A 14505-nucleotide genomic window follows, 5' to 3' on the forward strand; every position below is an offset into this window, starting at 1 on the left:
ATAGGGGACCAAGGGTGTCTGATCACCCAGATGGATCTCAGGTGTCCTTCCCCAGTTGACAAGGACAAAGGCTCCACGTTGTGTTTGGCTGTGCTCTTTCGTAAGAACTGCTTAGTGTAGAGGAAAACACACACACATCCTATGATGGCCACCCGACCCATGACATTCTAGAATCCATGTCCCAGAGCATGGTCCCCACAAGCTGCTTGCAGGGCCAGCCACAGGAGCCATGACAGCTATCGGTGAGGACATTGCGGAAGCCGGGGCATTTTCTGATGCGGAACATTTTTCCTTGACCTCACCGTTCTGCAGCTCATTCATTCAGCCTGTGAACTGGGCACAGCACCACACTCTTGAGGCTTGAGTTGGGTTGAAATCTCTCAGGGAACGGCGAGACAGTCGTGGGTTGGGGCTCTGGGGCTGTGCATGTTCACGTGGGCCACCAGGTAGCCGTTTCTCACAGAAATGTGGAAGCTAGTGCATTGTCTCTTCCAGTTCCTCAGCCTTCTGCTCCCAGAAATAGCGCCTGATTGACTTCCTGATTTCTTTGCTGCTCATTCAGCATTGCACTCTCATTCACAGAAATTATTTAAATGAATGAGCGCCTAGGCTTCCCGGGGATGGGCATAGCAGCCAGAGGCCCCAGGCTACAGAGCAGGTGCCCACCCCCTCGCTGGATTTCAGCAGGCACCTGGGTTTGTGGCTGGAGCTGGGTGCAAAGCTGGCAGCCCCCAGTCAAGAGTGTGGAGGTTGGGGAGAACTCCCTGGTCCTGGTAGCGAGCAGCTGAAATGGGGGCTGGGCATTTTTTCACGGCACGAAGCCCATGTCTGTTTCTGTGGCCATGCATTCTTGGTCTCTGCCCAGCCTTTGGAAAGCAGTTAGACCGGGCCCTATGCGCCATCAGTTTCCTCCTGCAAGATCAAGGAGGCGTGACCTGTTTATGTACTTGAGGCCCCAGAGAATAGACCCATTCACAGGATGCCTGGGTGACTCTGGTCCTATTTTCAGCTCATAACGCATCACTGCAGCCATTCACTGCCACTTCTGTAGCCTGTCTTGGTGAATCCCGTGACCCGTCCCTCACTGGTGTTTATTCAGTGAGATCTAGAGATGGCCAGGCTGTGGCAAGTCCTCCACCCCACACAGCTGCGTTCACAGGGGATGGATTGTGGCAGCTGGAGGGCCTCATCCCTTTGGAGTCCATGGCTCTCAGACCTTGGACCTGTAACTCTCACCTCCCCAAGCCCATTTCCCCATCTGTAGGTTGGGGTCACAGTCCCCATCAGGCACACAACTGGTGCCCCACAGGCCATGGCTGGGGTTGGGGCTGCGGTGTCAGCCACTCAAAATAAGGCGCTGGATGGAGCTGGGGCTCATGTGGGCCTCTGCAGTTTAGAAACCTTTTTTTTTTTTTTTGGAGATGGAGTCTCATTCTGTCGCCCAGGCTGTAGTGCAATGGCGTGATCTCAGCTCACTGCAACCTCTGCCTCCCAGGTTCAAGCAATCCTCCCGCCTCAAACTCCCAAGTAGCTGGGACTACAGGCATGCATGACCACGCCCGGCTAATTTTTGTATTTTTAATAGAGATGAGGTTTTGCCACGTTGGCCAGGCTGGTCTCAAACTCCTGACCTCAGGCGATCGCCCACTTCGGCCTCCCAAAGTGCTGGGATTACAGGCATGAGCCACCGCGCCCAGCCTAGAAACATTTCTACATGGGTTGATTCGAAACACGTTACACCAAGAGGGTAGTGACGGAACTCCCTCTCAGCCCTCAACTGCTGCAGCCTGGCAGGGCTCTTGGACCACATTCAGTGGCTCTTGGAGCTTTCTCAAGTGCCTTCCAGCCACAGGGAGAGCCCCTCCACCTTCCGGCGGGGGGCTGAGCCACATCCTACTGGGAGGGAGCTCAGAGCAGCCCAGGCCCCTTGGCCCCGATGAAGGCCAGATGCAGGTGCGCTCCTAAGCAGAGAAAACACACCTCCAAATTCCCCACTCCTCTGTGCAGAAGACCCACTCCCGACAGCCAGGCCAGGCCGAGGGCTGCAATAAGCACTTCTGGCCTTTAGGATCTTGGCTGCATGGGGCTTTGGGGAGAATCTGGTCTGGGTTCCATGTCTTACAGATGGGAAAACAAGTCCAGGCAGACGGAGGGATCTGCTCCAGGTCAGGCTGTGGGGCAGGGTCTGGAGTCACCAGGCTGGGTGTTTTACCCGAGGGAAACCCACCCCTGTGAGCAGCCGGGTGGGTGGAACCCAGTCCCACACCATCACGAGGGGTCTGTGGGATCCTTGACCTTAAAGAACCTGAGGTTATTTCATTCCTCCTTTCGTCTCCAAGCGGAGCTCCTCTTAATCATCCTAAGCTGGCCACGAAAGGCCCCCTTTCAAAATTCTCCATTAAAAATACTGAACATTTCAGTCCCTTGTCAGAAACTGTGGCTGTGACCGTCCATGGGGGATGAAGAGCAGTAGTCCCTCTTCTTTTGTTTATTTATTTATTTTTTCAGTTTGGGTTTTTTTGTTTGTTTTGTTTTTGTTTTTGTCGTTGTTTTTGTTGGTTTTTCTGAGACAGAGTCTTGCTCCGTCACCCCAGGCTGGAGTGCGGTGCTGTGATCTCTGGTCACTGCAACCTCCACCTCCCAGGTTCAAGCAATTCTCCTGCCTTAGCCTCCCGAGTAGCTGGGACTACAGGCCCATGCCACCATGCCTGGCTCATTTTTGTATACTAATTTTAGTAGAGACGAGGTTTCACCATGTTGGCCAGGCTGGTCTTGAACTCCTCCCCTCAGGTAATCCGCCCGCCTCGGCCTCCCGAAGTGCTGGAATTACAGGCGTGAGCCACCACACCCGGCCTTTTTTCATTTTTGAGACAAGGTCTCTATGCCCAGGCTGGAATACAGTGGCGCGATCACAGCTCACTGCAGCCTTGACCTCCTGGGCTCAACCGATCCTCTCGCCTCAGTCTCCCAAGTCCTGGCCGATTTTTATTTTTTGTAGCGATGAGGTCTCCTTATGTTGCTCAGGCCGGTCTCAAACTCTTGGGCTCAGGCAGTCTTCCGTCCTTGGCCTCCCAAAGTGCTGGGATTACAGGTATGAGCCACTGTGCATGACCTGGTCCCTCTTCTTTTAAAGCTTGGGGTTTAGTAAACGCATTATCAAGCCTAAGGTTCATTCTTTTATTTTGTAACAGCTTTACTGAGCTATAATTCACATACCTTACAATTCACCCATTAAAGTATCCAATTCAGTGGCCTCTCATGTGGTGAGATCTAGGAAACAATTTTGGAACATTTTCATCACCCCAAAAAGAAACCCTGTACCCATAAGCAGCCTCTCTCCACTCTGCCATGCAAAAAAAAAAAAAAAAAAAAAAAAAAAGAACTTTAATCCACTTTTTACTGGTAGGATGGAGTTTTACGGGTTCCTTTAGTTTTGGGGGCTGACTTTATTTTGCTCACAAAGGAGTCTCAAAGTCAAGGGGAGACTGTGGACGAAGCCTCAGATCCATTGGTTTCAGGGCTTTCCATCTGCAGAACAGCGTGGGTGGCCCCATGAAGGTCCAGGTGTGCTCACTCGTACCTGGTTTCAGGAAAGAGCAGAGAGGCGTCTGCTCTGGCGAAGCGGGTGAGCAGGGCCACGCAGCCTTCCAACTTTCAGAAGCCTTGGAAGGCATGAGTTTCAGACTTCGGAGATCTGAAGCTGACGGCTCATCTGAGACGCAGCTGAATGAACACAGCCTCCTTTGTAGGAAGGCAAGGCTGGGCGCTCTGGGAACACAGGACGGAGGTGCCCGGGAGGCTGCAGCTGGAAGCGCTCTATAACCCTGGGGCCTGAGGCAGCTCTGCCCAAGTTCCCCCTGGCTGTGAGAGAGCCCCATGTGCCTGGGGCAGTTGCGGGGAGAAGGCCCAGGCAGCTCTGGGGGATCAGCCGAAGCTGGGCTGGCATTTCCAGTTTCCCAGGGCCTGAGCTTGGCCTGGGCCCTCAGCCTCACTGTCAGACAGAAGCACAGACACCCAGGGTTTCTCTGGCTCCATGTGGCACAGAAATGACACCTTCAGGCCATGGGGCCAGCCAGGCCTGTCACGTATGATTCAGGACAGGGTTTGCCATGTCTTCCTTTGCAGCATGGTTAGTGGCTAAGGGCATTGACACTGGGCCCAGGCTGCTTGGATTCAGATCCCAGCCCTGAACCTTGGCACACTGGGTGTCCCCTCTGTGCCTGTGTGTCCTCAGTTCTTTTTTTCTGTTTTTTGGACAGAGTCTTGCTCTATCGCCCAGGCTAGAGTACGGTGATGTGATCTCAGCCCACTGCAACCTCTGCCTCCGGGTTCAAGCAATTCTCCTGCCTCAGCCTCCTGAGTAGCTGAGATTACAGGCATGTGCCACCACACCCAACTAATTTTTGTATTTTTAGTAGAGACGGGGCTTCACCATGTTGGCCAGGCTGGTCTTGAACTCCTGGCCTCAAGTGATCCACCCACCTCGGCCTCCCAAAGTGCTGGGATTACCGGCATGAGCCACCATGCCCAGCTAGTCTTCAGCTTTAAAACCGAGGTGAGAACGGTATCTGAGAGCAGCTGGTAACAGAATATGATTCCCTTCCTGAAGCCTGCGTGGGGTCCAGTGCTGGGGGTGCGTGCTGGGAAGAGCTGGTTCCCATGTGCTCCTACCAACAGGCCCCAATGGCAGCTGCTTGCCTGGACAGGCAGAGTCACCAGTGGGGAAGAGCAGGGATGGCCTGGGTTCGAATCCTAGCTCCATCTCCTGCCAGCAGGGCGACCCCTGGCAAGTCATTTAGACTCTGTCCCTCAGTTTCCTCATCTGTAAAATGGGGATGAAGGTAATGATGTCTCTGTGACTATTAAGTCATTCATAAGAAACCACTGTGAGGATTAAATGAGTGTTAGCAGAGGGCTCGCCCAGGTGCCCAGCCCAGGGTGGGCTCCTGGTGGTAGCTATTGACATGCTAAATTTAAAATGAAAAAGCATTGCATTTTTAATTGTTTCTTTACTGATTTGAATGAATACTAATCAGTGATAATATTGCTGCCATGGTTAGCATTGTTTGCTGAACACCCACCCAAGCTACGCTGACCTGCAGTTTCTCTGTCTCCCCAGCCGAGCCGCTGCCGCTCATGGATTTGTGCCGTCGCTCGGTGCGCCTGGCCCTGGGGAAGGAGCGCCTGGGGGAGATCCACACGCTGCCACTGCCGGCTTCCCTCAAGGCCTACCTCCTCTACCAGTGACGTTCGCCATCAGACCGCCAGCGCGACAGCCACCTGGTGCCAACTCACTGAGCCGCCCGCTGCTGGGGCTGCTGCACCCTGCACCTTGGACCAGCATCCATAGCCATGGACAGAGGTCCCTGGTCTTCCCTCATCCTCCGTGGCTGCCTTCATGGGACAAGGACCAATTCCAACACAGGCTCCTCTTTCCCCCTTCCCGACATCAGCAGAAGGCAGCATCCCTGCATGCCGTCCATATACAACCCCTCTTTGAAAAAAGACACAGAGAATAAACTCCTACGAAAGCCCTACATTGAGCTCCAATCTGCTCTCGGGATGGGACGGGTGCTCCCCACATCTCCGGGAGAAGGCTGCAGCTACCTGGGGGTCCCAGGGTGGTGGGGGTGGCAGGTGGTGCCAGAGCTCTGAGAGCAGATACCAGGGGTACTAAGAGGTGCTTAGACAAGGGCTGGTGCCCGGCCAAGGGTGCCCAGCCCAGCAGGGCCATGCCACGGCAGATAAAGCTCAGGACGTCAAAAACTCACCATGGACACCAAGGCAGAAACCAAGAACTGTCCGCAGGCAAATAAGCACCCAGCATCCATCCCGGCTGCCGGTGCCCCATACCCTGTATTTATTCTTTTAACAATAACAAAAGCCATTTATTTATTCCATCTAGAAAGGAAACCTTGTTTCAGTCCCCTCTCTCTGGCTGTTCTGTTACTTTCCTCCCACCTGTGTCCTCCCTGAGATATATATGCCTCGCCCGTCCTCCCTGGGCACATGTGCACACGTGCCCAGGCACAAGTATGTCTTTGGGTCCCTTGCCCTGCAGTTTCCAGGGGGCCCTGCTCCAGGTTCTCTAGCGGGCCCCTCAGGGAGAAATAGCCTCACATGCAATCTGGGTATCTTCGGGGGCCCGTCTGGAAGGGCTGCAGCAATTCCCCTGTGTCTCCAGGTAGCCGGTTGACTCGGGCTCCGGCATCCTTGCACACGGTTGCATTTCTTTATTCTTCTGTGGGTCTTTTGGTGTGGGTTTGATTTTGCTTTGGCTTTTCCAGCTGAGATTTCCCAAGTGCATCCTCAGAAGCTCTGGGTGTGCCAGAGGATCCCCAGAACTAAGAAGGGAGGGCGAGTGGGTCTCCATTCCCTGAGAAGCCAGGGGCAGGGCGGGATGGGGAAGACCAGGAGCAGAGTCGAGCCTCACAGAAGCCAGCGCGGGTCTCTGCTCAGCACCCCAGCCGGGCCTCCGGACCCAGGGTAACAGCCCCAGTTCATCCCAACCCCTCTCAGAGCCTCAATAGGGGTAGCTCGGCTGCTGGAAGAGAGGGGTGCCCTGTCCCTAGCAACCCCTCCACGTAGCATACCCCAGCACCTGCCACCGCCCTTGCCATTTCTTTGAGCTTGAAGTTGACTCTCTTAGAGTCTGACTTTGGTTCATTTCTGCACAGGTACAATAGATGACTTTATTTGTTTAAAATGTTTAATATATATACATATATATATATTTGTCTGTAAGAATTATGTTTTAAACAGCTGCTGTAGAGTACCTTTTTTTAAGTAAATCTTCCAGTGGAGTATATTTTTTAAAGCACAAAATTGGTGCCAAGACTGGGTGAGAAATGTACATTACCCCCTTATTATTTTGAGGTTTTTTTTTTTTTTTCGGGGCAGGGGACCTTACCTGTAAGACTTTTAAAGATTTTCCTCCCTCCTGTTTCAGGTGGGTCACATTCTGATGAATGTTTCCCTTGTACAGATCCCAGCTTATGGCCTTGACCCAGCCGTCCTCACGGATGCCGGGTGACCCTCTAGCTCTCTCTGCATCTCCCACCCCCCGACGCCCTGGGACCCTCGACCCCACCCTTCTTTCCTACCAGCCCAGAGCCTTGTGGCTTGTACAGTTTTGAAACTCCCGTTCTATTTTATGATGGTTGATAATAGTAACCTAATAAAGGAACGTTTGGTAAAATATCAAACCATTTTTGAGTTCCTCGTTTGTGCCTCGGGGGAGGGGAAAGAGACATGGCTGACCCCTCCTGGGTCCAGCCAGCTCCACGGCCCACAGTTCTCAGCAGATGATGGGCTGACTCCCTACCACCCCTTGGCAGAGGGTGGGATGCCAGGCAAAGCCCCAGACAGAGAAGGAGGAGAGTCCTGGAGGGAGGACCCCAGAACAGCCTCATCCCCATTTCAGAAGTTCCTCAGCCTGGCAGCCCAAGCTGCGGAAACTTGCCGAGTCTAACAGACAGTGATTCTGCGCCTTTGTGAGCGCATCAGGTTGGTTTGTGGGGTTGTGGAACTTGAGTTGACCATGGGCTTTTTAGGAGCAGAGGATGAGCCATTGTGGGCGTCCTCAGAGTCCAGGCTGTAGGGGAAGGAGCAGGTCCTTCATTCGTCTTTGTGTCCCCTGGGGCTGAGTGCACGGTGATGTCTGCTGAACTATTGCAGAGTGAACTTGTTCTGCTAGCCACGTGGGCAGAGCCCCTAACAGAAAGGACAGGAAACTCTGGCTTATTTAGGGGATCAATGGGTGATAAAATGACAGTCAAGAAATTTACTAAGATGTGATCACATGTCACAGCTAGTTTCCAAAGAATTAGCAAGAGCATATTCAGCTTGCGGTGGGGACGCTTCATTCTCAAGGTGTGTTGGGACCTGATGGTGCCGTGAAAAGTGCCTGGCCTGAGGGCCCAAGATCCCTGGGCCCAAAGACCCATGTTCCTTTCTCTAAGAGCCTCCTGACCAGCTGTCCTCAGACCACACACATCAGCAGCATCTGGGGGCGGGGGGAGGGGGGTTGTGAAAATGCAGATTTCAGGGTCCCACCTGAGATGTACCAAGTCAACACTTCTAGGGCCAGGCCCAGGAATATGCATTTCCTCAACTCCCTAGGTGACCTTGCCTAAGAGAGTTTGGACACCACTATTTGTGACAGTGTCAGCTGTTTTGCAAAGTTGCTGGGTAGAGGGAAATTATTTGGTGGGTTGGCCCAGTGAGGAGCGCATGCACTCCTGAGTCAGACCTGGATTCAAATGCTGGCTTTGTGGCCTTGGACGAGCCTCCGGAGAACAGCAGTCACTAGTGTAGTACCTATCTCACAGGAGGATAGCAAGAGTAAGATGAGGCTTTCCGAACAGGACCTGGAGTCTTGGCGAGTGTGCAAACAAATGCTTTAAAAGCTCCTGCATTTCTGGAAAATGGCGGTTTCTGGGTTGTGACTTTGTTTTTAAGAATGGACCAGATGCCCGGGCGTGGTGGCTCACGCCTGTAATCCCAACACTTTGGAAGGCTGAGGCGGGCGGATCACGAGGTCAAGAGATCGAGACCATCCTGGCCAACATGGTGAAACCCTGTCTCTACTAAAAATACAAAAATTAGCTGGGCATGGTGGCACGTGCCTGTAGTCCCAGCTACTCAGGAGGCTAAGGCAGGAGAATGGTATGAACCTGGGAGGCGGAGGCTGCAGTGAGCCGAGATCGTACCACTGCACTCCAGCCTGGGCGACAGAGCGAGACTCTGTCCCCTCCAAAAAAAGAATGGACCAGACATTCCTAAACCAACTTCCTGCTAGTGATCTTCCTTCCCAGGTAAAGTCTCCAAAGGTCAAGGTGGGTATTGGGAAGAGGGTCCCCTAGATGCCTTTCCCAGACGTGGCTGGATGAAAGGCGTGGTCTAAAATGATTTTCAGGTTGGAGTTCATGTCTGGGTTGCAGTTGGAACTCCGCTTCCTTTGAAGGGGACAGCAGGGGAGGAGTGGGGTTGGGGTCAGGCGCTGGTAGGGGGAGGCACGGGGAAAATCAGGGCCCTTGTGTTGCCAGGAGACTTCTCAGGGAGCAGGGTTTTGTGCCGAAGGGAGTGGGATTAATAAAACCATCTGTGCAGACTTGGCCCATGTGGTTGTAATTAATCCCCTGCCTTCAAGCAGGTAGCAGACTCTCAGGGCTTGGCCATAGATGGGAAGAGTCCTCCCGTCCCCACCCTTCAGCACGCAGCTTCCCTCCCGCCTTCTCCGCTCCTCCACGAGATGAGGAATGTGGAATTTACTGAACCATAAACTATGCCGGGGGAGCTGGGGAGGGGGCCGAAGACAGAGCAATTAGTTCATGCTCCAGTCCAGACACCCAAACATGGTTGGATTCCAGCTGCAAGGAATATTTGAAATAAATGAGCTGCCCAGGGCCAGGAGTTTGCTGTGTTTTCTGTACGGGGCCATGGCAACCAGGCAGGAAATCGTGAGCTAGGGACTGGGCTCTAGAGTCAACAAATGATGTCCTGGCCCAGCAAATGCAGAGGAAGCCGCTCATGGCTCTCCTCGGGTTTCTCAAGACTCAGCTGCTGGCAGGCAGGACTCGGGCCGACCATCTCCCTGGTGCACTCAGACTGTGGTGTTCTCTCCTGGGTTCTGATTTTTTTTTTTTTTTTTTTTTGGTAAGAAAAGAGAAAACTAACTCTTCTCTGGAACCTTTCTTCCTGGGCCAGAGAACAGCTGCTGCTGTTGCTGCCAGGCTGATAATGATTTTCCTGGGTAGAGGAATATTCTCCGTGGAAAAGCTCAGGCTGAGGGCAGCTAGCTAGAGCGAGGTGGCACTGACCTTGTGCAGGGTTTGTCTTCCCGCCCCACCCCAACTGCAGCCTCTGCTGGGTCTGCTTTGTAGGCAGGAAAGGCAAAGGTCTCCTCCAGCTCCCTTCCCTGGTAGCGTTTGAGGGTGAACCTTACAGCTGTCCCCAAAGATGTGTCTTACAAATGCATGTGAGTACCAGGACCTAATTGGGGATTTCACCCTGAAGTTCACAGATGCTCCCTGCATCTGAATCACCCAGAGGAACCTGGAGGAGAAAAGCAAAATCCTGGTAAGCTTGATGTGCAATAGGATGGGCCTGAGAATAGGCATCTTTGAACACCCATAGATGACTCAGATAACATTGTCCTGAAGGTTGCTCCGGTCCCAGCGTTACATGCCAAGTTGCATCCATGCAGAGTTGCATTCCATGCAGAGTTGCATCCAGTTACATGCAGAGCTGCACCTATGCAGACCTCTCTGCTGTATCCCCATGGTCCTTCAGAGTCCTGCTAGGGGCTGAGACCCACAGAAGCTTGGAGACCACAGGTATAGAAGATTCTGTTCGTGTGGCCCTCCCCGCTCTCTCTGCTCTGTGTCTCAGAGCACAGGGACTCCCAGAGCTGCAGATCAATGCATCAATGCCAGGCACAAAAACTTCTCACCCAGGCACAAAAGTGCTCGTCTTAGGAATGAACAAAGTCAGTCCAAGGGAGAAATACTGGAGTCCAGGCAGGGAAACCTTGAGCTCTATCCTTTAGCCTCAGTTTCCCCAAGGAAATTAGACCCTGGAAAGCTGAACCAGGAGCTTGGAGACAACATTCAGGTCTACAAGCCACGGCCCATGCAAGACCCTTCCAGCAGGGCTATCCCCACGGGAGCTGCTCATGGGTATTTCCCACAACCTCAGCACAGCATGTAGGGACAAGGGCCTCATCAACCCAGGACTGTGCCTCTCAGAGCATGTCTTTCTCTCTCTTTACAGCCTAAGAAGCAAACATTTTAATCTCCCTCCCACCTACATCCCTGGGCCCTACCCTTCGAAAGATGTTCAGCTTTGCCAGTGATTTCTGTTAAGCAAAGTGGGGCCGCCAGGGTTTCTGATGTCCACAGGTGGAATCAAATCCAGTGGAAAAGGAACCTCACCTTCCAGGCTGGCCATGTGTGCAGGCTGAGTGACGGAGGAGAAGGGGCCTGGCTTCAGGGCTGACGCCCGGCTTCCCACTTCCTGTCCAGGATGGTAGCTTTAAAGCCTGGAGCCTTGGCGTCTCCATCTGTGAAATGGGAACAGCACTTTCCTCCCAGCAGGGCCACTGAGACCCACATGCTTAGGGCTGGGCACATCAGGGCCTGAGCCCAGGGTATTCCTATCTCACCCTTTTATTTGTAATTAAGGTGAAATTCAGATAACATCAAATTCACCGTTCTAAAGTATGCACATCAGTGTGGCGTGTAGTACATTCGCAATGTTGTCCAACTGTCACCTCTGTCTAGTTCAAAACATTATCATCACCCCCAATGGGGACCTCACACCCATTAGGCAGCCACTCCCCATTCCCCTCCCCCAGCCCCTGGCAACCACTAATCTACTTCCTGTTTCGATTTGCCTATTCTGTACATTTCTTATCAATGGTATCAAACAAATAGGTGACCCTCTGTGTCTGGCATCTTTCATTTCCAATTGGCTTTTTAAGGAATTGCTCCCTGGCCCCTCCCCCATGACTTCCCTGTGTCTTCTTTTCCTTATTTTGTCAAATGGGAGAACATTTCCTCTCTTAGGGTTGTTGTGAGAATTAAGTGAGCTATGTATGTAAAGTGCTTAGAAGCTGGTCGCTGGTGTAGGAAGCAATCAATAAAAATAGCTAGTGTAGTTACTCCTCCACCCCCCAGGGCACCCAGAGACCCTTGTTTATGCTCCTAAACTCACTGAAGTCACCTAGTCCATGAATGACCCTTTCCTAGAGGGCACCTTGCAGGGAAATTGCCTGAGCCCAGGGGCCTCGGTTTATCAGATCCGGTTTTCTAAAAATCAGTCTGGTCACCAGGGCTAGCAGAGAGTTGGGTGGTTAAGAGCTCTGTGGCCTCGTGCAGCTCCTCTGATCCCTAATTTCAAAATTATATTCATTTCCTGGGGCTGCTATAACCAAGTACCACACACTGGGTGACTTAAAACAATGCACTTTTATTCTCTCCCAGCTATGGAGGCTGGAAGTCCAAAATCAAGGTGTGGGCAGGGCTGCACTCCCTCCAGAAGTTCTAGCAGAAGATCTAGCCAGGTGCAGTGGCTCACACCTGTAATCCCAGCACCTTGGGAGGCCGAGCTGGGTGGATCACTTGAGGCCGGGAGCTCAAGACCAACCTGGCCAACATGGCGAAACCTCGTCTCTACTAAAAATACAAAAACTTAGCTAAAAATACAAAAAATGAGCCAGGTGTGGTGGCATGCGCCTGTAATCCCAGCCATTCAGGAGGCTGAGGCACAAGAATCACTTGAATCTGGGAGGCAGAGGTTTCAGTGAGCCAAGACTGCACCACTGCACTCCAGCCTGGGCAACAGAGTGAGACTCTGTCTCAAAATCATCACAATAATAACAATAAACGTGATTTAAAAAGAAAAAAGAAGATCCATCCTGGCCTCTTCCAGCTTCTGGCAGCTTCAGACTGCATGGCTTGTGGCTTGTGGCTGCATGGCTCCAATCTCTGCCTCTATCTTCTCATGGCCTCCTCCCCTCTGTGCCTCTGTCTTGTAAGAACACGTGTCATTGGATTTAGGCCCCACCCAGATAATCTGAGATGATCTCATCTCAAGATTCTTAAATCAGTGACATCTGCTAAAACCCTTTCCCCAAATAAGGTCACATTCACAGTTTTCAGGATTAGGATAAGACACACCTGTGGAGTCCTAATTAGGGAAAAGGAGTCAGGCTGGCGGGACCAAGGGGAAGCAAAATGAGAAAGCAGATAAGCTGTAAATCTGCCTTTCTTCATGGTCCAGGACACAGCACCCTCCTGCACAAATAACTCTCAATCTTCCCGTGCCCAACTATCACCAGGCCCTCACCTGATAGGAAAATACAGGTTAGCTCACTGCAACCTTGGCATTTAAGTACTTCACAAAGCCCTCTTCAGCACATGGCACAAGCATCATCCTGTAAAATCCCAGCAAGCCTTTGTCTCATTGCAATCAGCTCCTCTCTTGCTGATCTGCCCGTTGCACCCTTGCAACGTTTTTCCAGATTTTCTCTAATAAATTTGCCTTTCTTTACCTACAATTGTCTTGGTAAATTCTTCTTACCCCCACGCCACTGACTTGGGGAGCCACCAGGCAACCCTCCACACACACCTTCAGGGCAGAGTGCGTAATATTACCCACTCCTGGCGTGGCCGTGAAGACGAATGAAACCAAGCAGGTAGAAAAGAGCTCAGCACCAGGCCGATGGTGGGTGCTGCCCGACAGGCAATGACTCTCATCCTTATTCTCGACATGCCATCTGCCTCCTGTCCTGGCCTCTTGCAGCCAGTCTCCTGAGACCAGATTTGCTCTAGAATTAATTGGTCGATGTTCTAAGAGATGAGTACCAAAGGCTTGCTTAGAAGCCACAAGACCAGGCTCAGACCAGAAACTTGTTGAATAGAGGACTTGGACTCTCTCTTGATCTCTCCTCTGACAGGCTACAGTGAGTGGGTCCTGGGCCCTGCAAAGGGTAGACATTGCCCAGGAGTCATTGGAAACAGGGGCTGAGCTCAAGACATCATGCCCCAAGTGCCAAACATCGCCTCCCCCCATCTTTCACTGAGACAGACGGATGAAGCTTGCATCCCTGCAGCTTCTGCGGCCAGGCCTGCTCTGAATTCATCGTACAAGGAAATGGAATGTGAACCCCAGGCTATTTAAAGAGCCAGGGAGACTGGGGGCTCGGCGGGGGCCCAGCCAAGCCAGGGTGCCTCGGATCGGCACAGGGCTCCTCTGTGCACATGGTTTGATTTACAGGAGGGCTGCGAGCGACTCCAACTTCAGACAGAACTATTTGAAGCAGCTGCCAGATGTTGTGTCTGAATTGGGTTTTTACAACTTGCTTACTGGTTAGCAGCCTGCCTCCCGCCAGAGTTCAGCTTGCCCCGGTGGGTTCAGGGTCCTGGCACTGGCCCACAGTCCTTTGCTTGGCAGCCTGATCCCTCCTGCTCAGCCCGAGCCTATTCTGCCTCTAGTGTAGAGGGGGGTGGGTGCCTGGTTTCCGAAGCATCCCACCTTCCTGGGGTGGTGTTGGGGCCCCGATTTCAGTACATCCTTCGGGCACCCTAAGAATGCTCTGGAATGTGCTGTCTGAGCTCCCTGCAGGGCCCTCTGGGAGAGGCAGAAATTTCACAAACAGCTTTGCAACGAGGCACCCCTTGGAGCAGATCCTCCATAGCAGGACTGTCCCCATCCCCTTGAGCGTGGCCTGGGAGGTGTGGCAGAGACCGGCAGGTCCTGTTCTTCCATCCGGGTCCATCCCACTCATTTCACTTTGGCTGATGCCAGCCACTTTAATTGGACCATGGAAGGTCACAGGGGACCAGGGCTGGGAACCCAGTTCAGCTAGGGACTTCTGGAAGGATCCCAATCCTCTGGAAATCCTGGTGAACCAGGGAAGCCCCAGGCAGGCACCAGTGGAACCAACCTGTGGATGGAGGCCACTGTGTCCAGGCCAGACCCACCCTTTCAGGGCCGGTGGGA

At 52.7% G+C, this 14505-nt stretch overlaps 1 protein-coding gene across 2 annotated transcripts in view; it reads left to right on the forward strand.

Moving 5' to 3' along the window:
• SPSB1 (splA/ryanodine receptor domain and SOCS box containing 1) overlaps positions 1 to 7205 on the forward strand; it is an 81248-nt gene extending 74043 nt beyond the window's left edge. Inside the window, exon 3 of one of the 2 annotated variants that reach the window (XM_032758831.2) lies at positions 5120 to 7205. In XM_032758831.2, the coding sequence (XP_032614722.1) occupies positions 5120 to 5247 (128 nt within the window). In that variant the 3' untranslated portion in view covers positions 5248 to 7205. The remainder of the gene's footprint in view (positions 1 to 5119) is intronic. The other variant, XM_058444590.1, reaches the window with a different exon arrangement.
• The last annotated feature ends 7300 nt before the right edge of the window (positions 7206 to 14505 follow it).

The sequence above is a fragment of the Hylobates moloch genome, unplaced genomic scaffold, assembly GCF_009828535.3.
Source record: "Hylobates moloch isolate HMO894 unplaced genomic scaffold, HMol_V3 SCAFFOLD_9, whole genome shotgun sequence".
Lineage (NCBI taxonomy): Eukaryota > Metazoa > Chordata > Mammalia > Primates > Hylobatidae > Hylobates > Hylobates moloch.